Source organism: Leptopilina heterotoma, unplaced genomic scaffold (genome assembly GCF_015476425.1).
Source record: "Leptopilina heterotoma isolate Lh14 unplaced genomic scaffold, ASM1547642v1 Lhet_270, whole genome shotgun sequence".
Taxonomy (NCBI): Eukaryota; Metazoa; Arthropoda; class Insecta; order Hymenoptera; family Figitidae; genus Leptopilina; species Leptopilina heterotoma.
In genome coordinates, this window is record NW_025110979.1 from 63,908 (window position 1) to 87,720 (window position 23,813).

The 23,813-nt window shown below is 24.2% G+C and overlaps 2 protein-coding genes across 3 annotated transcripts; both read left to right on the forward strand.

Moving 5' to 3' along the window:
• The first annotated feature begins 4,921 nt into the window (after positions 1-4,921).
• LOC122503833 (alpha- and gamma-adaptin-binding protein p34-like) lies at positions 4,922-8,717 on the forward strand. Its single transcript, XM_043614562.1, has 6 exons — positions 4,922-5,270; positions 5,441-5,610; positions 5,686-5,800; positions 7,465-7,623; positions 7,704-7,823; positions 8,156-8,717. The coding sequence occupies exons 1-6, from the start codon at positions 5,186-5,188 to the stop codon at positions 8,332-8,334; spliced, it is 828 nt and encodes a 275-aa protein (XP_043470497.1). The 5' UTR covers positions 4,922-5,185; the 3' UTR covers positions 8,335-8,717.
• A 3,857-nt stretch (positions 8,718-12,574) lies between these two features.
• LOC122503834 (ubiquitin-like modifier-activating enzyme 1) lies at positions 12,575-23,724 on the forward strand. Of its 2 annotated transcripts, none has more exons than XM_043614563.1 (3): positions 12,575-13,203; positions 16,920-18,976; positions 21,647-23,724. In XM_043614563.1, exons 1-3 carry the CDS (start codon positions 12,834-12,836, stop codon positions 22,370-22,372), a joined length of 3,153 nt encoding a protein of 1,050 aa, XP_043470498.1. In that variant the 5' UTR covers positions 12,575-12,833; the 3' UTR covers positions 22,373-23,724. The 2 variants fall into 2 exon arrangements, with proteins under 2 accessions (XP_043470498.1, XP_043470499.1); XM_043614564.1 differs by having other exon boundaries at positions 12,576-13,203; positions 21,653-23,724.
• The last annotated feature ends 89 nt before the right edge of the window (positions 23,725-23,813 follow it).

Genomic DNA, 23,813 nt, shown 5'->3' on the forward strand with positions numbered 1-23,813 from the left:
TTTAAAGCTCTTAGCTTTGAAAAACTCGAAAAATCGATTGTCTGCTAATTGGCGGATGGAGTATTTTGACAAGTAATTTTGTTAAAATTATTTTACAAAAGTAATTTCTAGTAAATAAAGATATAATAAACAAAAGGCAACAACAAAATTAATTGTTTATTAACAAATGAATTTCTAAAGCTCTTAGCTTTAAAAAACTCGAAAATTCGATTGTCTGCTAATTGGCGGATGGAGTATTTTGACAAGTAATTTTGTTAAAATTATTTTACAAAAGTAATTTCTAGTAAATAAAGATATAATAAACAAAAGGCAACTTCAAAATTAATTGTTTATTAACAAAAAAATTTTTAAAGCTCTTAGCTTTAAAAAACTCGAAAATTCGATTGTCTGCTAATTGGCGGATGGAGTATTTTGACTAGTAATTTTGCCAAAATTATTTTACAAAAGTAATTTCTAGTAAATAAAGATATAATAAACAAAAGGCAACAACAAAATTAATTGTTTATTAACAAATGAATTTCTAAAGCTCTTAGCTTTAAAAAACTCGAAAATTCGATTGTCTGCTAATTGGCGGATGGAGTATTTTGACAAGTAAATTTGTTAAAATTATTTTACAAAAGTAATTTCTAGTAAATAAAGATATAATAAACAAAAGGCAACAACAAAATAAATTGTTTATTAACAAAGAAATTTTTAAAGCTCTTAGCTTTAAAAAACTCGAAAATTCGATTGTCTGCTAATTGGCGGATGGAGTATTTTGACTAGTAATTATGCCAAAATTATTTTGCAAAAGAAATTTCTAGTAAATAATCATATAATGCACAAAAGACTACAACAAAATCGATTGTTTCTTATAAAATGAATTTTTAAAGCTCTTAGCTTTGAAAAACTCGAAAAATCGATTGTCTGCTAATTGGCGGATGGAGTATTTTGACAAGTAATTTTGTTAAAATTATTTTACAAAAGTAATTTCTAGTAAATAAAGATATAATAAACAAAAGGCAACAACAAAATTAATTGTTTATTAACAAATGAATTTCTAAAGCTCTTAGCTTTAAAAAACTCGAAAATTCGATTGTCTGCTAATTGGCGGATGGAGTATTTTGACAAGTAATTTTGTTAAAATTATTTTACAAAAGTAATTTCTAGTAAATAAAGATATAATAAACAAAAGGCAACTTCAAAATTAATTGTTTATTAACAAAAAAATTTTTAAAGCTCTTAGCTTTAAAAAACTCGAAAATTCGATTGTCTGCTAATTGGCTGATGGAGTATTTTGACTAGTAATTTTGCCAAAATTATTTTACAAAAGTAATTTCTAGTAAATAAACATATAATGAACCAAAGGCAACAACAAAATCAAGTAGAAAAAATTTAGACTTTCAAAGTTTAAACCTTTTAAATTTGTAATTTAAACCTTTTTCAAAATTCAATTATTTCTAAAAATAATTTGAATTCCTGACAAGAATTTTATTACTGAGTGCTTGGAAAGAAATTTATTAAAATTGCTAAAAATAATTGATTTCCTGACAAGAATTTCTTTATTTATGAATTTTAAAGAAGAAGTTTATTAAATTTTTTTAAAATAATTGAATTCTAGTGAAGATTTATCTTTATTTGTGAAAATAACTGAATTTCTTAGAAAAATTTTATTTTTTTTGAAAAATATTGAGTTATTGCAAAGCAATTTATAAAAAAATTTGTAAATAATAGAATTTCTGTGAAATCTTTATTATTTAATTAATTCATTTGAAATTGAAATTTTCTAAAATTTCAAGTTAAAAACTTTTGAAGTTTATCTATTTATGAAAATTGTAAATGCAACTCGTTAGTTTGTGATGTTCATGTAGCTATTAAGCAAAAGAGTTTTGTTATGGAATTTGTAAAGACTCTTTAAAAGAGTATACAATGAAATAAATTTATTATTATTATTATTATTGTAAATGCAACTCTTTTTAAAATTCAATTAATTTTGAAATATTTGAGTAAAATTAGATTTCAAGAATAAGCACAATTAGAAAACAATAATTTTTCAGGATTTCGATCAAAATTCCCTGACTTTCCCAGTTTTTCCAGATTTCCAGGTTTCATTAATTTCAATAATTATTTTATTAATTTTCATTTTTCTATCATTGAAGATTTTTCCTTAAGGAAATTTTTGAGAATGCAATATGATTTTAAAAATTTGCAATTGAAATTCTTCAAAATTTGCTTTTTAAAAGTTGTTATAAAATCCTTGAAAAAATAAATTATTTTACTCTGACTATAATGAGAATTTCAATGAAAAGTTAAATTTAAAAAATATAGGATGGTAGAAAATGTCCACAATTTTTCTTCTGACAGATTTTTACCTGTTATTTTATTACTGTTTTGTTTTTAGACACTTTTCTTGAAAATAACGAGTTATAAGAAGAAAGAAAAAATTAATGAAGTACTGGTATAGTTTCTAATTTTCTTTCATCTCAAATACAAATACAACGCTTTTAATAAATTAATCCATGATTAATTAAAACTTGTAAAATGGTTTGGAAAGTAAGAACACTTTTGTAGTTTATAATAATTCAATTTAAATTCGCAAGAATGAAAAGTTTTAATTAAAAGTTTTTGTATATAAAATGAATTTAAAGTTGAAAAAGTTTAAATTTGATGAAAATTTCAATTTTGATAAATCTCTGGTGGCTTTGAGAGCAAACAAATTTTGTAGCTGACGATAAAGATCGGCAAAATACTTCAGAGACGATGGAAAAAAATAAACTTAAGACGAAACGTATCATATACATACAGTTTTTAGGAGAATTGACATTCTCGTCCTAGGAGACAACTCGACAATTTCTAGAAATCATAAACTAGATTTGAAGAAGAAGATTCTTTTTGTAACAAAAAAACAAATCCTTTTCCATAAAATGAAACTTTCTTCTTTATATCTTATTTCATCCAATTTTCAAAATTAGAATACTCTTTTTTTTTGAATATACGAGACAGAGTTAAAAATTTTTGTCATGAAACTAGATTGTTTTTTCGCAAATAAAATTCGAAATATTTTTTTTAAGTCAAACATGAGATTTAGATTATTGAAATATTTTTTATATGCGATGCTCAAAAGATATGAAGAAATTTTTTTCAATTTTGATGAAAAAAAATAAAATACCCGAGCAGTTTATCGTCTTTTATAGAAGTCAATATATTGGAAGATGCAAAAATGAAATATATATAGAGTGAAAGAAAAGTCATGCGAGTGGCGTGTGTAAAGTAAGAGAAGAAAAATAGAAAAATCGTCACAAAAGAACCGGATGTCGTGTAGTTGCGGAAAAGAAGCAAAAAAAAAGAAGAATAAATAAGAAAAAAAAGTACGACCCCGAATATTACAAATCGATCACAAATTCTACAGGAGAAAAGGAATATCAATATTACTGAACTTTTATAAAATCCATTCAATACATTTTTTTCTCATACATATTTTCCATCTAGGAAATTAAAAAATGCTTTGTTATCTGAAAGAACTAAACGAACTTAAAAATTCACCAGCGAAGAAAAGTATTATATTTAAAAATGATAAAAGACTTGAAATATTTACAGGAACGAAAAATTTCAATATAAGCTGAATTTCTTACTTACACATATACTTTCTATAAAAAAACAAGATTCTAAATATTCTACAGCATCAAAATCAATAGAAATCTTTATGCTTTTTAAAATTTAAATACTATCGGAATAAAGAATTTTTTATGAAGAGATAAGAATATCGAAAATTTCACAACAATAAATAGGTAAATATAGAAAAAAGTAGGTACTTAAATTTTACAACAATCGTATATGAACGAAAATAGACAAGAACAATTTTCCAATAAGAAATAATATAATAAAATTAAGAACGTTTAATAATATAAAAAAAACAATGTTCCACAAAATAAATCAGAAAATAATTCTTCTCTTATACACTTTCGGAAGTAAACATTTTACTTCACACAAGTGAATAAAAATGGCATTTATTTTGGAAAAGAGATAACACTTTATTTTTGAAAGAGGGGCTTTCTTCCAAAAAGGTGCAGCACTCAAAAACTTTATGAAAATTTCTCTCTGAGATAATGTTTTCTTGAAAAAAGAAAATGGTTTTGAGAATTATTTACTTGCAAATGTTTATTTTAATAAAAAATGGCACTTATTATTGAAAGAAGAGTTTTTTTCCGAAAAGATACAGTACTCAGAAACTGTTTATAAAATATATTCATTATAAATTAAAATTATATTAAATATATTAATAGAAATATCTATTTCAATAAAAATGGCCCTTTTTGAAGATAAGAGTTTTTTTTTTTTGAAAAAAGGGCCTTTTCCTGAAAAGGTGCAGTAGTCAAAAACTGTTTAAAATATATCTCGTGAATATAAATAATATTTTTTTCTTCAAAAATAAAATGGACTTGAGGCATATTTACTTGCAAATGTCTATTGTCTATTTTAATAAAAAAAAATGGCACTTTTTTGGCAAGAAGGGGTTTTTTACGAAAAGGTACAGTACTGTTTATAATATATCTTCGGAATATTAAAAAATTTTTTCTTGATAAAAGAAAATGGTCTTGAGAATTACTTACTACATAACGTTTATTTTACTAAAAAAATGGCACTTTTTTTGAAGAAAAGAGCACTTTTTTTGGAAAGAGAAACTTTTTTCCGAAAAGGCATAGTAATTAGAAACTGTTTATAATATATCTACGAAATAATAAAAATTTGTTTCTTGATAAATGAAAATGGTCTTGAGTAACTCTGAAAATGCCTGAAAAATTATAATAAATATAAAAGTAAATGATAATTTTAAAAATGTGGCCCCTAACAAATGTTTTTTCCCATTGCTTCAGAGTATAAATGAAAGACGTCAGCACTTGTCAAATATTCTACTTTATCGGCATTTATCGGTCAAGTAACATAATAAAAGGTTAGGTTAGGACGAGTAGTTTTGTTTTGAGATCAAATCAATCAAATTTCAAATAATTAATCGCTATTGGTAATAAATAAGTGAAAATAAAAAACTACCATTAACACCGTGTCAATTTTTAATCATTGTTATCTTTTTTATAATTAAAAAAAGAAAAAATTTCATCTCTCAACGAAACATATTTTAGTTTTTTAAAAAATCCACTTTTGGAGTACTATTTTTTTGGGGGTAATTGTCAAAATACCTTTTATTTAAATGTATCAATCAGTAATTGAAAAAAATTTGCCACGGGCATTAATAATCAACGATGTCAAGAATAAAACTATCGATCTTGCTAAATGTAAGTAACCTAACCTAAAGTATTTCTAATTTAAAACGTTACATAAAACATCTTTATTTTGTTAGAAAAATTCGTAAATAATGAATAAATATATAAAAATAATAATAAATCTGTAAACATAATTTTTAAAATCAGAAATTAAGATTTACTTTTCTTTTCCAAACATAAAGTGATAGGGGCTGAACCATTATCAAAAGAGGATGGAATGGAATATTATTTATGGAATATTGACAATAAATATTATACAGCACAAGTATTAATTTCATCGACACAAAATTCTTTGACAAATATTTTATTCGATGGAGTTGAAGCACTAATTGTCTATCATGAACCAAATGAAGTGAGAAGAAAAAAATAGTATCTAATTATTTGCAGATTTCAAACGGACAATAATTAAAGATTCATTTATTTCCAGGAACAAACTTTATGCTATTTAGAAAATTGGAAATCGCTTATGCCATCGCTAGCGGAAGTGGAAATTCTATTATTTGTTTGTAATTCCATAAAAGATTCGTCTCTTAAAGAAAAATGTAAGACTTTAGTTTTTTATAGTTGTCATAATTTGCCATTAATGTTTATTTTCAATAATTTTTAGAAAGTTCTTATAGAATTCAATTATTTAAATATAAAAACTCAATTTTTTATAATAATTGCAATTGTCCATGTTTTTTTTTTAAAGTTATTAAGGTATAATATTTTCAAAAAATTATAATAAAGAAATTATTACAATTAATTTTTTAAAAATATTTTTAAATAATTTTTGAAAGACAATAATTTTCTAATTATATAGAATTGAAAAATTTCAAAACAATAATTTATATTTGCAAAAATCTTTTAAAAACAATTGCACGGAGAGAGAATATATATTAAATTTTGTAAAAATATTTTCAAATTGGGGAAAAAGTGCGACAAAGCGAAATTTTGATATCAAAAAATACTAAACTTTAAAAAAACTTATATGAAATTTAGTAAAGTTATATTAGAATTTAATTAATATTCTTGATATTTGATATAATTATACTAAATTTCACATAAGTTTTTTTAAAGTTTAGTATTTTTTGATATCAAAATTTCGCTTTGTCGCACTTTTTCCCCAATTTGAAAATATTTTTACAATATTTAATATATATTCTCTCTCCGTGTGAATTTTTGAAAAAGAATAATCAAGTTTTTAAAGAATTTTAATCATAAATAAAAACATGATTTCTCCGAAATTTTAACAAATCTAAGAAAGTAAATTTTTATAAAATTTTTATTTACTTTGTTCCAAGATAATTGAATCTAAAAAAAATTATGATAAAATAAATCTAAGAATTATTTTTAAAAATATTTTAATGTATTTTTTCGAAAATAATTGAATTTCTTAAAAGGATTTTTGTATAATTTATAAAGACTAACGAATTTTTAAATGAATTTTAATTAAAAATTTTGATTATGATTTTTTTCCAAAATGTTAAATATAATTCTAAAAAGTTATTATATTTGTAATTGTATTTGAATTTTCGGAAATATGTTATTGAAAAAAGTGAAAATATTGAATTTTAAACAAATAGAATCTAATTTTCATTAATTTTAAAATTTATTTAAAGATTTTTCAATAAAATTTTTGATAATTCATTTACTTTCAAAATTTGCAATTAAAATTCTTCAAAAGTTGGTTTTCAAAAATAAATGTAATAATAATACTTAAAAAAAACAATTATTTTTAATTAAATTTTGAAAAATTTCAATTATTCAAAAAGATTTTTATTGTAGATATATTTGAAAAATTTAATTATCTTAAAAAATGATTTAAAAATAAATTTTGAAACATTTGTTTATACTTATTTTTCGCACTATAAAAATCGAAATAAGTTTCACTTTTTTAATAAAGTTTTTGGTATTTTGTTGCAATATTTGGAGGGAAAATAGAAAATTTCGCAATTTTTGGAAAGAATTCGAAAAAATTCTCAATTTTCTTTCTTCTCTCAGGGAAATGTCAGTATGACAAAATTGTCAGTAAAGTCAGAGAAATAATAGGAAAAAAAATTTTTTTTCCTATTATTTCTCTGACTTTACTGACAATTTTGTTTTCCTGACATTTTCCTGATTTTACTGAAATGTGGCCACCCTGATTTTGTTAGGAAATAATTGTAATTAATTATCTATCGGGAATTCATTATCTAAGAATGATATTCACTCTGCGAATTTTTAGTGACAGAATGGTGTATGCAACAGAAATTCGAATTAGTTGAACTGGAACAGGGAGATATGAAAGAAACGGATGATTCTGAATCAGGAAGAAATGCTTATGGAATTGAAAGAATCATTGAGGCTTTGCAAGCACACACATGGACGAATATGATATTAAAAAGTATTGACATGTAAATTTTACCTTTAAAATCAAAGAATTAGAAATTTTTATTTAATTCTGTTCTCTGAATATGTTTTTAGATCAAACTTCTGAAACTAAATCAAGAGAAGAAGTAAATCGAGTTGGTGAACAAATAGAAAATATTCAATTAGATGCTCAACCGGATATATCAGACAGACTACGCATGGAGAGTGTTTTTGGTCAGTAAATAATATTTTTTTGGCAAAATTATTTGTAAAATGAAAGCAAGATTAAATTTTAGTTAATTAATTAACATTATTTATAATATTTATTAATATTTAATATTAATATTTATATTATAATATTATTATAATAAAATTATAAAATTATAAAATTATTATAATATTATTATTTATATTATAATATTAATATTTATTATGTCATAAAAATAATATTATCTCTCAGTCGTCAGAATAATAAAATAATCGTCGACTGCATTAATTAATTAAACATTAAATATTTTAATAGTGCAAATAATTTTTAAAGTAAAAACTAAAAAATTTGTCAACAGATGGAATAATGGACAGTGAAAATGTTGATTTCGGAGAACTTTATGGACAATTGATGGCAATGAAAGAACACGCCGCAACTTTACCAACAAATCAAAGAAAACTTGCTGCCGAACAATTAGTGACGGCATTTTGGAAAGCCATGGGAGGCGATCCGGCAGAAATAAGCGATTTGGATTGAAAAGAAAGAAAAGAAGAAAATCTGATTCCTATTTACTAGAGAAAATTTAATTTTCACCTTTTTATTCATATCTTATATTGTATATTTTGTAATTCCTTTAAAACAATTATTTCAATTTTATCAAGAGAAAAATGAGAAATTCATTCATTTAATTTATTTTAGATACATAAATTATAATAATAGTTGAATAAGTAAAGTTGCTATAGAGCGCAAAAATAAATATGGTTAGGGTAATAATTATTAGTGAAGAAAGAACAATATTGAAATAATAGAGTGATATGTCAAACAGCGTATTAATTTATGTAAAAAAGATGAAAAATTATAATTTTAATGTAAAATTTAAATCCTAATAGAATTATTAATAATAAAGAGAATTTCTATTATTTTCTTTTTTTTATTCCTATACCTAACTTTGTTTAATATTTTTCCATGAACACGATTGCCACAAAAAATTTAATTTTCTTTTTCCCTGATTTCCAAACATCAATAGTTTAATTTAAAATAGAAATAATTAATCACTATTATTTACCGTAATTTTATCAAAATTATTTTCATCATTTCAATTAAATTATTATTTTCTAGAATTTTTAACTAAAATTCTTCATTAAATCAATTATTTTAATAATTTTTGAAAAAGTTTTCTGTGATTTTTCAAATCCATTTGTTTATAATTCAATTTTACGAAATTTCGATTATTCGGAAATTCTTCAATTAAATTTATATTAGAAAATAAAAAATTCAAATAATTTTATAAAAATTCAATTAAAATGTTTCATAAAAATTAATTCTGCACAATTGTTAGTTAAAAGTATGAAAAATTCTGATTTTCAAGAATTTTAATTTGAAACCTTTTCAAAATTAAATTATTTCTAAAAATTCCTACCATAATGCTTTTAATATTCAATTATCTAAAATTTTAACTAAAATTTATTTTTAAATCAATTTTTATAAGAAAATTCTACGAGAATTCAATTATTTAAATATAAAAATAAATAATGTATTGAATAATTATGATTACTTTTTAAAATTGAATTATCATAAAGAATTTTATCAACAAAGTTTTTAATAATTGAATTCTTTCGATGAATTTTAATAAAATTTTTAAAAATTATTTTGATAAATATTTCAGAATTATTTTCATAAACAAAAAAATTCTTTTTTTAATTCAATTATTTTCATAAATAATTAATTTCTTTTTAGGAATTCAATTATTTTCATTAATTATCGAACTTATAGCAGAATTTCAATTATTTTTAATATCTACAATTTTAATCGAATTCCTAAAAAATGTAATTATTTTTCGAGGAATTCGATTAAAATAAGTTGTATTAAAAATAATTGAAATTCTGCTATGAGTTTTCTTATTAATAAAATCCCTAAAAAGAATTTTATTATTCATGAAAATAATTGAATTATTGCGAAGTATAAAAAAATGTGTAAATAATTGAATTTCTGTGAAATTTTTATTATTTATGAAAATAATTAAATACTTGTCTAGAATGTTATTAAACAATTGAATTCTTTTAAAATTTTTTATTAAAATAGTAGTTGGACATCATCGAATTGAAGAAAGTTTTTGAAAATAATTGAAATTTTGCCAAGAATTTTATTAAAATTTTTGAAAATAATTGAATTTCTACAAATATTTGTAACTTCTCCAAAATTCAATTTTTTAAGTATTTTTAACTAAAATTCTTCTATAAATCTATTACTTTTAATAATTAATGAAATATATAGTATTGAAAAATTTGAATTATTAAAATTTTTCAAAAATCTAAGCTCTTTAATATTTCTATTTAAATTAATTTAAAATTGGAATTTTATAAGTAATTTATCATTGATAATTAATTATTTATAATAATTATTATTAATTAATATTAATTATTATTAATAATAATAATAATAATTATCTATTAATAATTAATTGAGTATTCGAATCGATCAGCAAAAAATATTTGCTGAATAATTATTTATAAGCGAATCAATAATTCGGGATTGTAATTAATTAAAGAGGGTAAAATGAATTAAAAATTGGTATAAAAAATACAAAAACAACTTTCAATTTAGAAAGATAATTTTCAATTTAAAAAAATTGTTTTCAATTTAAAAAAATAATTTAAATCACACACAGGAAAATTAAACAGTGACAAGTGAATATTTAATTATCAAAAGCCAATCATTCGGAAATATGTAATTGACTATTGATAAAAATGTAATATTTGTTCAGAAAGATTTCATTCAAGCTTGTCACTGAGAGAAACAGTAATAACAATAAAATTAAACTAATTACCACTAGATTACTATAAAATGTACCTTTTTCTGCAGTCTCGATGCTTCCACATTTTTCCGATAAAAAATATTTGAATCAAAATTAAAATTTCTGATGTCTAGAGTTTGAATTAAATCAAAATCTTTTGTATCGCTTCGTTTAGTAATTATTCACGAGAGAATATTAATTATAATTATTATTAATATTAACAAAATATACGTCTGTGTTTTGTAAAAATTAGAAATTCTATTAATAATCATTTAATTAATTTTATTTTTCATAAATAAATGAAATTCAAGACTAAAAAAATTAATCATCCAATCAAAATTACTCTAAAAAAATTATTACATACTTCGAAAAATATTAATAAAATTTTCCCGATAAACTATTCATTGTACGAAAAATTATTATTCCAAGTGTAGACACACGAGAAAAATGTTTTTATTCTACTCTCAAAAAAATGTTGTATTTAAATAAAAATTGTGATTCAAATATTTTTCATACGCGCACTGATTTTAACTGTTTAAATTATTATAAACTTTTCTTTTACACTTAAGTTTTAATAAAAATTATACGTGTTTAAACCGCGCACTGACTCGAAACTTTTTCAAATAATTACTTTCAAATTTATTTATTCCCAAAATTTGTTAATTTTTTCCACTAATTTATTGCTATCTTCTGAATTGTGTCAAGGTCACAATGGCGAAAATTTACATTTTCAACACAAATTTTGATAAAGTTCACTACAACTCTATGAAAATACCTGCAACTGTCTTATTGCAAGCCCGATATTATTCGAAATATTGCAAAAAGATTCACTCAAAATGATAAATTTATCACAATTTCCCAACAATTTGTGTTACCCCCCCCCCCCCCACCCAATGCCCATGTGACTCACGGAAACTTTTCGACAATTGTCTAATTTTTCTCGATTTGCAATCACTTTTCACGAATAATTTAGTAAATCCATAAGACCATCGACTTGAGAAACTGTTTGAAGGAAAAATATTCTAAAAATGATCATATTTTGTTCACATTTTTCGACAATTTACACTCCCCCCTCGCGCGCACTTGTGTCATGCCGGCCGCTTCTCGCCAATTGTCACATTCAGTATTTCACTCGATTTACAATCACTTTTCACGGAAAAGTTTGATAAATTCACAAGTCCATCGATTCGGGAAACTGTTTAAATGAAAATATTTCTAAAAAATATGAAAACGAACCTTTTATTAACGGGAGAAACTTGAAGAAATGAAACTGCCACTTTACTTGTGAAACTGGAAGAAACGTTAACGAGCAAGGCAACGTCGCGGGCAAATATAGAAACGGAAGTCGACTCTGATTGGCTAACACCGAAATAGAGGAATTTGAATTCAAAAGTAATTATTTGAATAAATTACTTTACTTTTAATCGTACAATTTTACCTTTATCGTAAAAGCATATTCTGCAAAGTGGAAAAATTAAACTATTGTTTATTTATTATTTAGTGTAGAAAATATATTTTGTTACATTATCTTCGATAGTTTTAAACGTTTTAAACTCAAAAGTAAATTATTGTTCGCTACGTAAGTGTTACGGAAGTTACGCGCATGGACAATTCTGCTTGTGGCTATGTTCACAGTGCACTGGTTAAAGCTAAGTCCATAGTGTTTTTTTTATTTCCTTCATTATTGAACGTAATAATGTTAAACAAAAAGATAGAATCGTAAATTTCTATTTTATTTCCATGTTATGTTTGACATAAGAACGTAAAAAGTGTCTATTGTCGAGTTATTTTTAGTTTTCTTGTGTTAGGGTTCGGTCACAACTCACAGTTCTGCATATTAAGGTAAGCGCACACCAGCAAGAGAGGCGGAAAATTCAAATATGAATTCATTGACTCTCTTACACTTGTACGTTGCCATGACAACTTGCAATCTACATGCAGAGATGAGCTGTGATCACTCCCTTATGATTTTCAATGTAGTACTTGGGGCCTAAACAAAGATCCGATTTGGGAAAAATCACTCTTGCATGGCCGATTGCTATTGTATCAACGTGCAGTGCCTGGGGTGTGATTTTGAGTAGCAGTAGACGACGAAGGTAGATCGTCAGGAAGGTTAAAGGACGAAAGGGATATAAAAGTTGTGCGCGATAGTGGAGCGGTGGGACGGGTTTATCAGTGCAGTAAATAGCAGCCGGGTGAAAACAATCGAGATAGATAATTAATACGGCTCTCGTAAAGTCCGATGTCTAGTGCTGAGGTGGTGGAGAGCTCCGTTGATCCCCCAGCCAAGAAACGACGCGTTGCTGCCACCACGGCAGAAGGAGCCGGTGACATCGCGTCAATTGTAGACATGGCGAAAAATGGTTCAACTTCTCGGCAACAAGCCGATATTGACGAGGGATTATATTCAAGGCAGCTCTATGTCCTGGGACATGACGCCATGCGTCGTATGGCATCGTCCGATGTCCTTATCTCGGGCCTTGGTGGTCTTGGTGTTGAAATTGCCAAGAACGTCATCCTCGGAGGTGTTAAATCCGTCACACTTCATGACAATGCTGTCTGTCAAATTGCTGACCTTGGGTCACAATTTTACTTGACCGAGGAGGATATTGGTGAGAAATTTATTCTTTATTATTATTTTTCTTTTTTTCTTTTATTTTCTTCTCATACGTCAGGCCCCTGAATGTCTTCTATTTGTTCTACATTTTCCAATTTTCCCCATCAATGACTTTCGCAATTTCTCCATTTTGTTGATTAAATTTTCATCTTATACGGAAATTTGTTAAATTTTCGCCTCGACCTTTCTTGCGGGTGAATTTTGTTTATTTTAATAAAATACAATAATTTGAAGAATTTACGAAATATCTTTTGCACACCTAACCTTTATTTCCTCCGTTTTATAATTTTCAATGTAAATCGTATTTCAGACAAAGGAATCGATAATATTTGATAACTTTTTAAATTCTTTTTCTTTTGTATCGCGAATTTTTTTTTATTTTGTTAGCCGTTTTAGTCAATAGGTTTTTTTTGACAAAATTACATAGTTGCGAAAAAATCAATTTTTGATTTTCTCAATTCTCTCGTTAAAATTTTATTTACTGAAAGTAAATTATAGATTTTTCATTTGCTAAAGTAATGTTTGGAAATGGTTGACCCATAAAATTTTTTTACCAATAACAAAGAGAATTTTTATCTTCATTGTTTTTGTCTTGCTTTTTTCTTTCTATTACCGTAGTTTCAAGGACTTATTTAATTCTATTATATCGACAAAGAAAAATCTATTTTATATACCAAAATTCTTGTTCCAAAAATAATTGAATATTTTTTCAGAAATCATGTAAACGAAAATATTTTAATGAATAATAGGTTCGAAAAAATAGAATATTTATATTCAAAATTTTGATTTCTTACTATTGAAGATTATTTAAAATACTTGAATAAATTAATTAAAAATAAAACATGTTTATAAAAAAGTAAAAATAATCTTTTCCAGTAAATAAAAATTGAAATGTATAAAATAAGTTTCAAGTATTTTGTATGAGGGAAATTTGAATGCATTTTGAGGGAAAAAATTACTTCGAATTAATTAGGTTTTTCTTATTTTAAAAAAGAACAAAAAAAAATGTTTTCCAATTCAGAATATGATAAGAAAGTGCTGAATGATTCATTCGTCAAGGCTGCTTATACAATAAATTTATAAGGTGCACGTAATTTCCTATCTGCTAATAAATTATCACAATTTTTATAATCATCTTAAATTAACAATGGAAAATATTAATTATTTTAAGTGTCAAAATATTTTTCTCGTATTATTAATTATTTAAATCTTTTTTTCCAGTTTTTGTTTAAATTTTCTTTTAATCGCGAATTTGTCGATCAAAACACAAAATTATATTAACTCTTTAGGTTAGGGAGAATTTAATTTTTAAGAAAATTTTTTTTCTTTAAAAAATTATTTTCTATTTAAATGAAAATTATCATTATAAATAAAATAAAAGAAAAATCACCATTTTTATAGATTTGGCGGAAAAAACATTAAAATTTAATGGATTTTTATAAATAATTTTTTAATTTCTGTAAAAATACCGTGAAATTAAATTCAGTTTATGAGAAATATAATATTTTTATTGATATTAAATTTGTACAAAAAATTCTATAAAATAAAATTTATTTTATATGGGAAATTAAGATATTTTCCCTCGAATTTTTAAATATTCTAATCTTTTATTCCAATTTATGTTTAAACAATTTTTTATTAAACACAAGTTTAAAAAAAAACACAAAATGTTATTAACTCTTTAGTTTAGGGAAAATTTAATTTTACAGAAATTTTTTTTCTGTAAAAAATTATTTGATATTTAAATGAAAATTATAAATAAAATAAAAGAAATCACGATTTTTATAGTATTGAGGAAAAAACATTCAGATTCAATGAATTTTTTTATTTCTGTTAAAATACCGTCAAATTAAATTCACTTTATGGGAAATATAATAATAATTGTTCATTTTTTTCCAGTTTATGTAAATTTTATTTTACAAATTTCAAATTTAATGGCTTTTTAAATAGAATTTTTTATTTCTGTAAAAATGCAGTAAATTAAATTTTTTTTAACAGCGAATTTTTAAACAAACAAAATTATATTAACTTTTTAGTTTAGGAAAAACTTAATTTAGATGAAAATTTTAATTTTTGGATACATATTATTTAATATTCAAATAGAAATTATAAATAATAAGAAAAAAATTATATTTTTATAGTATTGGAAGAAAAACATTCAAATTTGATTTTTTTAAAGTGTTTTTTTAAAAATTTTTGAAAATCAACATTTGAAGAATTTTAATTGCAAATTTTGAAAATAATTGAAATTAAATTCCTCAGAAGAATTTAATTTTTAAAACAATTTTTAATATTTATTTCGAATAAATTCAATTATTTTCTAAAATCTTAATAAATCCTTCGAAACAATAAAATTCAATTATTTTTATAAATGGTAAAATTCTTCGCAAGAATTCAATTATTTTTTTTATAAATAGTAAAATTCTTTGCAGGAATTCAATTATTTTCAAAACATATTTAATTGAATTTCTCAGAAGAATTCAAATATTTTCAAATATTTCCATAAAATTCAATTATTTCCTAAAATTTTTAATATGTAATTTCTTCGAAACAAATTCAACTATTTTTATAAATTACTAAATAAATTTTCAAAATTTACAATAAAAAAGAGTTTCAATAATTGAAATTTTGTAAAATTTAATTGAAAATAATTGATTTTTTTCAAAGTGTTTGATAAAAATTTTTGAAAATAAACTTTAAAAGAATTTTAATTGCTAATTTTGAAAATAATTGATTTCTCACAAATTTTAATGAAAAATCTTCAAGTGTAAATTTAAAAATGGTAATTAATAAAAATTAGCTACAAAAAAATTATATTAAAATATTTTTGATAAAAATAATTCTTAGAATTTTTGCATTCTAATTTTTTTAAATTCAATTATTTTCAATATTTTTAAATAAAAATTTCCAAAAATTCAAATACATACAAAAAATAATATCATTAAAATTTTTTACAATTATTTTTAACATTTTAACAATATATGACTTTTTTAGATTTATTAAAATTTTTGGAGAAATCGCGTTTATATTAATAATTAAGATTCTTTAAAAATTCAATTATTTTTTTAATAGAATTTACCAAATTTCAATTGTTTGGAAATTTTTCAATTTTATATAATTGAAAAATTATTATCTCTCATAAATTATTTTAAAAATATTTTTGAAAAATTAATTTGAAGCATTTCTTTATTATAATTTTTTGAAAATTAATTAATATTTTAAAAAAACATGGGACAGTTAGAATCATTATAATGAACTGGATTTTTGTATTTAAATAATAAATCTGTTTATATTGCGGCCTATAGAATTTCGGGAAATTATTAAAAATAATTGATTTTGAGAAGAAGTTTGATTAAAAATTGTAGAAAATAATTGAATTTTAAGAGAATTAAAGTTGTAATTTTTAGAAGTTATTAAATTCCAGAAGGTTATTAAATAGAAATTTTTTAAATTTTATTCCCGTATAAAAACAAACAAGAAGTATTTAAATATTTATTTAACAAAATTATTCAAGTTTTTAAATAATTAATTTTAAAAATCAGTGAAAGATCAGAAGAATAAAAAATAAAATTTTTGTGATGACACTGAATTAAATAAACAACTTTTTCGACTTTTTTTCTATTTTAAATCGATTTTTTTTGCACCTTAAAGTCGATCAGTTTCAGCTTCATAATTTTTTCAATTAAATTAATGGAATTTTCTTTTTTTTAGGTAAAAATCGCGCCGAAGCTTGCTGTGGACGTCTCGCTGAATTAAATAATTATGTACCAACACGACATCACGATGGAACATTGTCAGAGAATTTTCTTAAGAAATTCAAGGTAATTGTTCTCACTGAAACAACAATAAAGGAACAATTGCGCATTGCCGAAATAACACACGCCAATGGAATTGCACTTATTATTGGTGAAAGTCGTGGACTATATTCTCAAGTGTTTTGTGATTTTGGCGATAAATTCACAGTGGTTGATACAAATGGTGAACAACCAGTGAGCGCAATGATTGCAAGTATTTCACGTGATAACGAAGCTGTTGTCACATGTTTAGATGACACTCGTCATGGAATGGAGGACGGTGATTATGTGACATTCTCGGAAATTCAAGGAATGATTGAATTAAATGGTTGTGAACCGAAGAAAATTAAAGTACTCGGTCCCTATACATTTAGCATTGGCGATACAACAAAATTCACTGAATATCATCAAGGTGGAATTGTAACGCAAGTGAAAATGCCAAAAACATTGAATTTCTTGCCATTGAATGAGGCATTGAAGAAACCGGAATTTATTATCACTGATTTTGCGAAATTCGATCATCCAGAGCAGGCGCATCTTGCCTTTCAGGCAATGCATCGTTTTGTAGAGAGTAAGGGACAAGCGCCAAGGCCATGGAACGAGGATGATGCTCAAGAGTTTGTTAATTTTGTCCAAGTGGTGAAGGATGAATTTGAATCCGACGTGGAATTGAATAAGGAATTTTTGACAACATTCGCAAAAATAAGCGCTGGTAATTTAAATCCGATAAATGCGACAATTGGCGGTATTGTAGCGCAGGAAGTGATGAAGGCTTGTTCCGGTAAATTTCATCCAATCTATCAGTGGTTGTACTTTGACGCTTTGGAATGTCTCCCCGAGGATAGAAGTGAACTGACAGAGGAGGATTGTGCACCAATTGGTAGTCGTTACGATTCGCAGACTGCAATATTCGGACGCAAATTCCAGGAGAAAATTGCAAACTTGAAATATTTTGTCGTCGGCGCCGGTGCTATTGGTTGCGAACTCCTGAAGAATTTCGCAATGATGGGCCTGGCAACTGACGGCGGTTGCATCACCGTCACCGATATGGACTTCATCGAAAAATCAAACCTAAATCGTCAATTTCTATTCAGACCGCAAGACGTCCAAAAGTCAAAGTCATCAACAGCGGCTCGTGTCATCAAGACAATGAATCCAGACGTAAATATTGTTGCCCATGAAAATCGGGTTTGTATCGAAACGGAGAAAATTTATAACGATGAATTTTTCGCTGCACTCGATGGCGTTGCCAATGCACTTGACAATGTTGACGCGAGAATTTACATGGATCGTCGTTGTGTTTATTATCGAAAGCCATTACTCGAATCGGGCACTTTGGGAACAAAGGGAAATACACAAGTTGTCGTTCCATTTCTCACTGAATCTTATAGTTCATCGCAAGATCCACCGGAGAAGAGTATTCCAATTTGTACTTTGAAAAATTTCCCCAATGCAATTGAACATACTTTACAATGGGCGAGGGATAATTTTGAGGGTCTTTTCCGTCAGGCGGCTGAGAATGCATCGCAATATGTTTCTGATTTGCAATTCATTGAGAGAACTCTTAAATTACCGGGTGTACAACCATTGGAGGTACTTGAATCTGTGAAGGTTGCATTGATTGATGAGAGGCCTAAGAATTTCCAGGATTGCGTTGCTTGGGCACGTTGCCATTGGCAGGAGCAATATAATAATCAAATTAGACAACTACTTTTTAATTTTCCACCCGATCAAGTGACATCGAGTGGACAACCATTTTGGTCGGGACCAAAACGTTGTCCTGAACCGCTTATATTCGACGTTAATAATCCATTGCATTTAGATTATATTATCGCTGGAGCTAATTTAAAGGCAGCTGTCTATGGCCTACCGGCTAATCGGAATCGTGAGGAAATTATTCAAATGGCGGGCAATGTTCATGTTCCTGAATTCACACCGAAATCTGGTGTTAAAATTGCTGAAACTGATTCTCAGGTAAAAGATTTCGTTATTTTTGTTGAATTTTACTAATTTCTTTTTCATTTAATTTATCGGGGTTGCCACAGATCCAGGGAATTTCAGGGGAAAATCAGGAAAAGTAAAATTGGAAATATATCAAATTTCTAGAATTTATAAGAAAATTTTAAATTTTGTTGTCCATCAGTCTTTAATGGACTGGAAAACTCATGGATTTCTTCCAGTAATTTTCTAGTCTTTAAAAATATTGAAAAGATTTAATTTAATTTTAAATTTTTTATATTTCTAACAATAATTGAACCTTACAGATTTTAAATTGAATTTATTTTAAATAATTTAATTTTTGAATAACTATTAAAAAATTATTTTTAAATTATTTTGCGGGAAATTTTCTTTAAAAATTCAAAAAATAACTCATCGCAGAATTTAAATTATTTTTAATACAATTTAAATTGAATTTCTCGAAAAATGTAATTATTCTTAAAAATTTTATTAAAATTCGTCGACAGAATTCAATTATTTAAAAATTCGTTGATAAAATTTTTTATATGGGAATTGAATTTATTTTTAAGAAACATTCAATTATTCAATAAATTATTTATTTTTATCTTTAAATAATTGAATTCTAGTAGAATTTTCTAATAAAAATTGATTTGAAAATCAATTTTCAGTTAAAATTTAAGATAATAATTGAATATTTAAAGCAATATAGCGTGAATTTTTAGAAATAGTTGAATTTTGAAATTAATTTTTGTTGCAACAGTTTAATTGAATTTCTTTTATATTATTTTAAGATTTAATTTGAAGAATAAAAGAATTGAAGCATTTACGAATAATTGAAATTTCGTAAAATTGAATATTGTAAACAAATGGATTTGAAAATTGTCAAAGAACTTTTTAGAAAATTATTTAAAGTAATCGATTTAAAGAAGAATTTTAGTTAAAAATTCTTGAAAATAATAATTGAATTGATAATAATTTTATCACTCGGTCATCTGTAATTATTATAAAACATTCAATTTTTTAATAATTTCAGAATGAAAATTTAAAAAAAAATTCATCTTTATTAAAATTGTTCAAAAAAGTTCAATTATTTTCAATACAATTTTAATAAAATTTCTGGAAAGAATTAAATTTTTTTTAATCAATTTTAATAAAATTCTGTATAAGAATTGAATTATTTTCAATAGAATTTTAATTAGATTCGTTTAAAAAATGTGCAAGAATTCAATTATTTTCATAGATGTAGGTAATAAAATTCTTCGCAAGAATTCAATTTTTTTCAATTATCTTTTAATAAAACTTCTTAAATGAACTCAGTTCCTTTAAAAATTTGTTTATAAAATTCTTTAAATAAGAATTCAATTATTTTCATTACAATTTTAATTGAATTCCTCAAAAGAATTTAATTATTTTTACAAAATTTCCGTAAAATATTTCAAAACAAATAAATTATTTTCAAAATTTTTAATAAAATTTCTTCATAAAATTAATTTATTTTTAAAAAACTGAAAAAATTCATTTAATTTCAATACAATTTTAATTGAATTCCTCAAAAGAATTTAATTATTTTCATAAAATATTTTTTATAAAATATTTCAAAACAAATAAATTATTTTCAATAATTTTAATTAAATTTTTTCATAAAATTTATTCATTTTTAAAAAATTGAATAAAATCGCTCTAATAAATTCAATTATTTTCTTAAATTTAAATTTTGATAAAATTCTTTAGAAAAATTGAAAAAATTAATTTAATTTCAATACAATTTTAATTGAATGCCTCAAAAGAATTTAATTATTTTCATAAAATGTCCATAAAATACAATAAAAAAAAAAAGTTGAATAAAATTATTTTTAAAAATTTTAATAAAATTCTATGTAGAAGTTACATTATTTCAGATTAAAAATTATAAAAAATTACAAAAATTACAAACAGTAATATAAAAATTAATATCAAAAATTTTATCTTTTAAAATGGAAAAAATTTCACAGCTTAACGCAAAATTGTGAAAAATTAATAATTTCTTATTTTTTTTTTTTGCAATTGTAATGTTATCACAAAACTTATTCTCTACATTTGTGTTTGTAAAAAGTTGAACCAATTACAATAAATTTCTAAATTTGTTGTGCAATAATATTATCATCAAATTTATATTCTCTAAATTTAAATTAATAAAGAAGAATTATTAAAAATAATTTAATTAGAGAAGAATTTTAATTAAAAATCCTAGAAAATAATTGAATTGAAATCTTGGAAATATTTTTGGATAAGTTACAGTAGCAATTTTTATAAATTATTCAATTTTAAAAGGATTTGTAATTAAAAATTTATTTCAATTTTAATTCCCGTGGAAAATGAATAATTATTAAATATTTATTAACAAAAAAATATTTGTCTATTTAATTATTTTTAGAGTGAACTAAAATATTCTTTAGCATCAGGGAGAAAGTCAAAGTTCTGTTTGAAAATCAGGGAGAAATAAAATCAAATTTTTGTGGCAATCCCGATTTCGTAAATTTTTCTCTGAAAACTTGAAAGATAATAATAATCTTTGAAGTTTTCAGAGAAATATTTACACTAATTTATTGAATAATTTACTGTTTTAATTGTTTAAATTGTTGTTTTTAAATAGTTTTTAAAATAAATTGTTTTTATTTGGAAATAAAGCATTTTCCTTTTTTTAAGGTGCAGGTCTCAAATGGAAGTGGAAATATAGATCACGAACGATTGACACAATTACAAGACGAATTGCCAAAAGCAAATGAATTAAGTGGCTTGGTAATTATTCCCCAGGAATTTGAAAAGGATGACGACACAAATTTCCATATTGATTTCATTGTTGCCGCATCAAATTTACGAGCGACTAATTATAAAATAACACCGGCTGATCGTCACAAGAGTAAATTAATTGCCGGTAAAATAATACCAGCAATTGCGACAACAACATCGGTTGTTGCTGGTTTAGTTTGTTTGGAGTTGATTAAATTAACCCGTGGCGTTAAGGATATATCAATATATAAAAATGGTTTCGTTAATCTCGCATTACCATTCTTTGGCTTTTCAGAGCCAATAAATGCGCCAAAATTGAAATATTACGAGACAGAGTGGACACTTTGGGATAGATTTGAAGTGACTGGCGAATTAAGTCTCAAAGAATTTCTCGATTATTTCAAAAATAATCATAATCTAGAGGTGACAATGCTCTCGCAGGGTGTTTGTATGTTGTATTCATTTTTCATGCCTAAAGCAAAATGCGTTGAGCGCATGTGCTTGCCAATGTCAGAGGTTGTGAAACGTGTCTCGAAGAAAAAACTCGAGCCCCACGTACACGCATTGGTATTTGAACTTTGCTGCAATGACGATTGTGGCAATGATGTCGAGGTACCATACGTTCGTTACACTTTACCCTGATCTTTAAAGTGTCCGCTACTCATTTAAGAAAATAAAAATTATAATTAAATAATAAAATAATAATATTATTAATAATTACTTAACACAATTCATCGTAATCATTTCTATCAAAATTATATTTTGCCGTACAATGCAAATATTATTTTTGAAAAAATCATTTTTGGACAAAATGCAAAAAATTATTATTTTTTTTTTCATTAAAAAAAATAATTCCAAAAATTATTCTCATTATTCGATAAATTTCTATTTGTCGAAATTAATTTAAAAGATTCAACTTCATTGTTTAGAATTATGTTAATTTTTTTCGAATAGTAAAATTATCAACGAATAAATAAAAATTTATTTTAGCACAAGTTCAAATGTGATTTTCTCCAAAAATATCGATTCGTTCTTCATCTCTCAAATCAGATTTAATTAAAAGAAAAACCTTAGGCACACATTTAAACATTTCACCTTCTTTTTTCTATGTTCTCGCCTTTCTTTTTTGTCATTCTGCTTTTCACTACATTTAGTGCTCAATATTATTAAAAAAAAAAGTTAAAAAACAATTTTTTTGCCTACAAAAAGTTGTCATTTTCCGAAATTTGTTTTTAACTTCGTTTTAATGTGTGATTTAAAAGCGCAAAAAAAATGCAACTTACAAAAAAAGAAAATCTGCGAAGAAATTAGAAAATTAATTATTTCTTTTCTGATTTCCGTTCTAATAGAGTGAAGTGTAAATTAAAAAACAAAATAATTGTGAAAGTTAGTCAAAATACGGATAGCACTTTGAAAATAATATAGAAGCAATTAATATCTTTAGCAATTATTATTATTATTATATTATTATTATAAAAATGAAAAACACGAATATCAAATAGATTTGCCACCAGCTGCTTGCTTGAAGGGGAGAAAAAGAGAGTGAGAAAGAATAAAAAAAAAAATGCCGAACACACTTATCATTTTAATATTAAATCCGTAAAAAAGAAAATTCTTTGTTGTGTTATGTTGAAAAAAAAATTGTATTTTCCCCGAGTTTTCGTGTTTTTTTTCTCTGAGTGTATACCCACATCTTCTTCGTATTTTTTTTTCCTTCTTTCTTTTCTTTTTTTGGGCACTGATAAAATTATTATACTTGAAACAATTGTGTGATAATGCATTTAAATTTGTAAAAAAAAACCAAAAAAAAAAAAATACTGAAGAAGCTTTTTTAACGAAAAAAAAAAATTTAAAAACCGTCATTATAGAAAAATTAAAATAAAAAAAGGGATATTTTATTAATTGTAAACACTATTGCGAACAATTATTGTAGTAAATAAAACTAGATGTGTTTGGATTTTTGAAATTTACGAAATAAATAATAATAAACAAAATTATCTTTTAAACTTCTTTATTTTCTGCATTTCAAAAATTTCCCGCCTTTTCACTCGAGTCAAATATTAATTTATTTAATTTATTTTTG

Coding starts and splice junctions, on each gene's coding strand:
- LOC122503833 (XM_043614562.1), top strand. CDS start 5,186: ATGTATCAATCAGTAATTGAAAAAAATTTGCCACGGGCATTAATAATC. Junction 5,611..5,685: donor TCTATCATGAACCAAATGAA/GTGAGAAGAAAA, acceptor ATTTATTTCCAG/GAACAAACTTTATGCTATTT. Junction 7,624..7,703: donor GACGAATATGATATTAAAAA/GTATTGACATGT, acceptor ATATGTTTTTAG/ATCAAACTTCTGAAACTAAA.
- LOC122503834 (XM_043614563.1), top strand. CDS start 12,834: ATGTCTAGTGCTGAGGTGGTGGAGAGCTCCGTTGATCCCCCAGCCAAG. Junction 13,204..16,919: donor CTTGACCGAGGAGGATATTG/GTGAGAAATTTA, acceptor TCTTTTTTTTAG/GTAAAAATCGCGCCGAAGCT. Junction 18,977..21,646: donor TTGCTGAAACTGATTCTCAG/GTAAAAGATTTC, acceptor CCTTTTTTTAAG/GTGCAGGTCTCAAATGGAAG.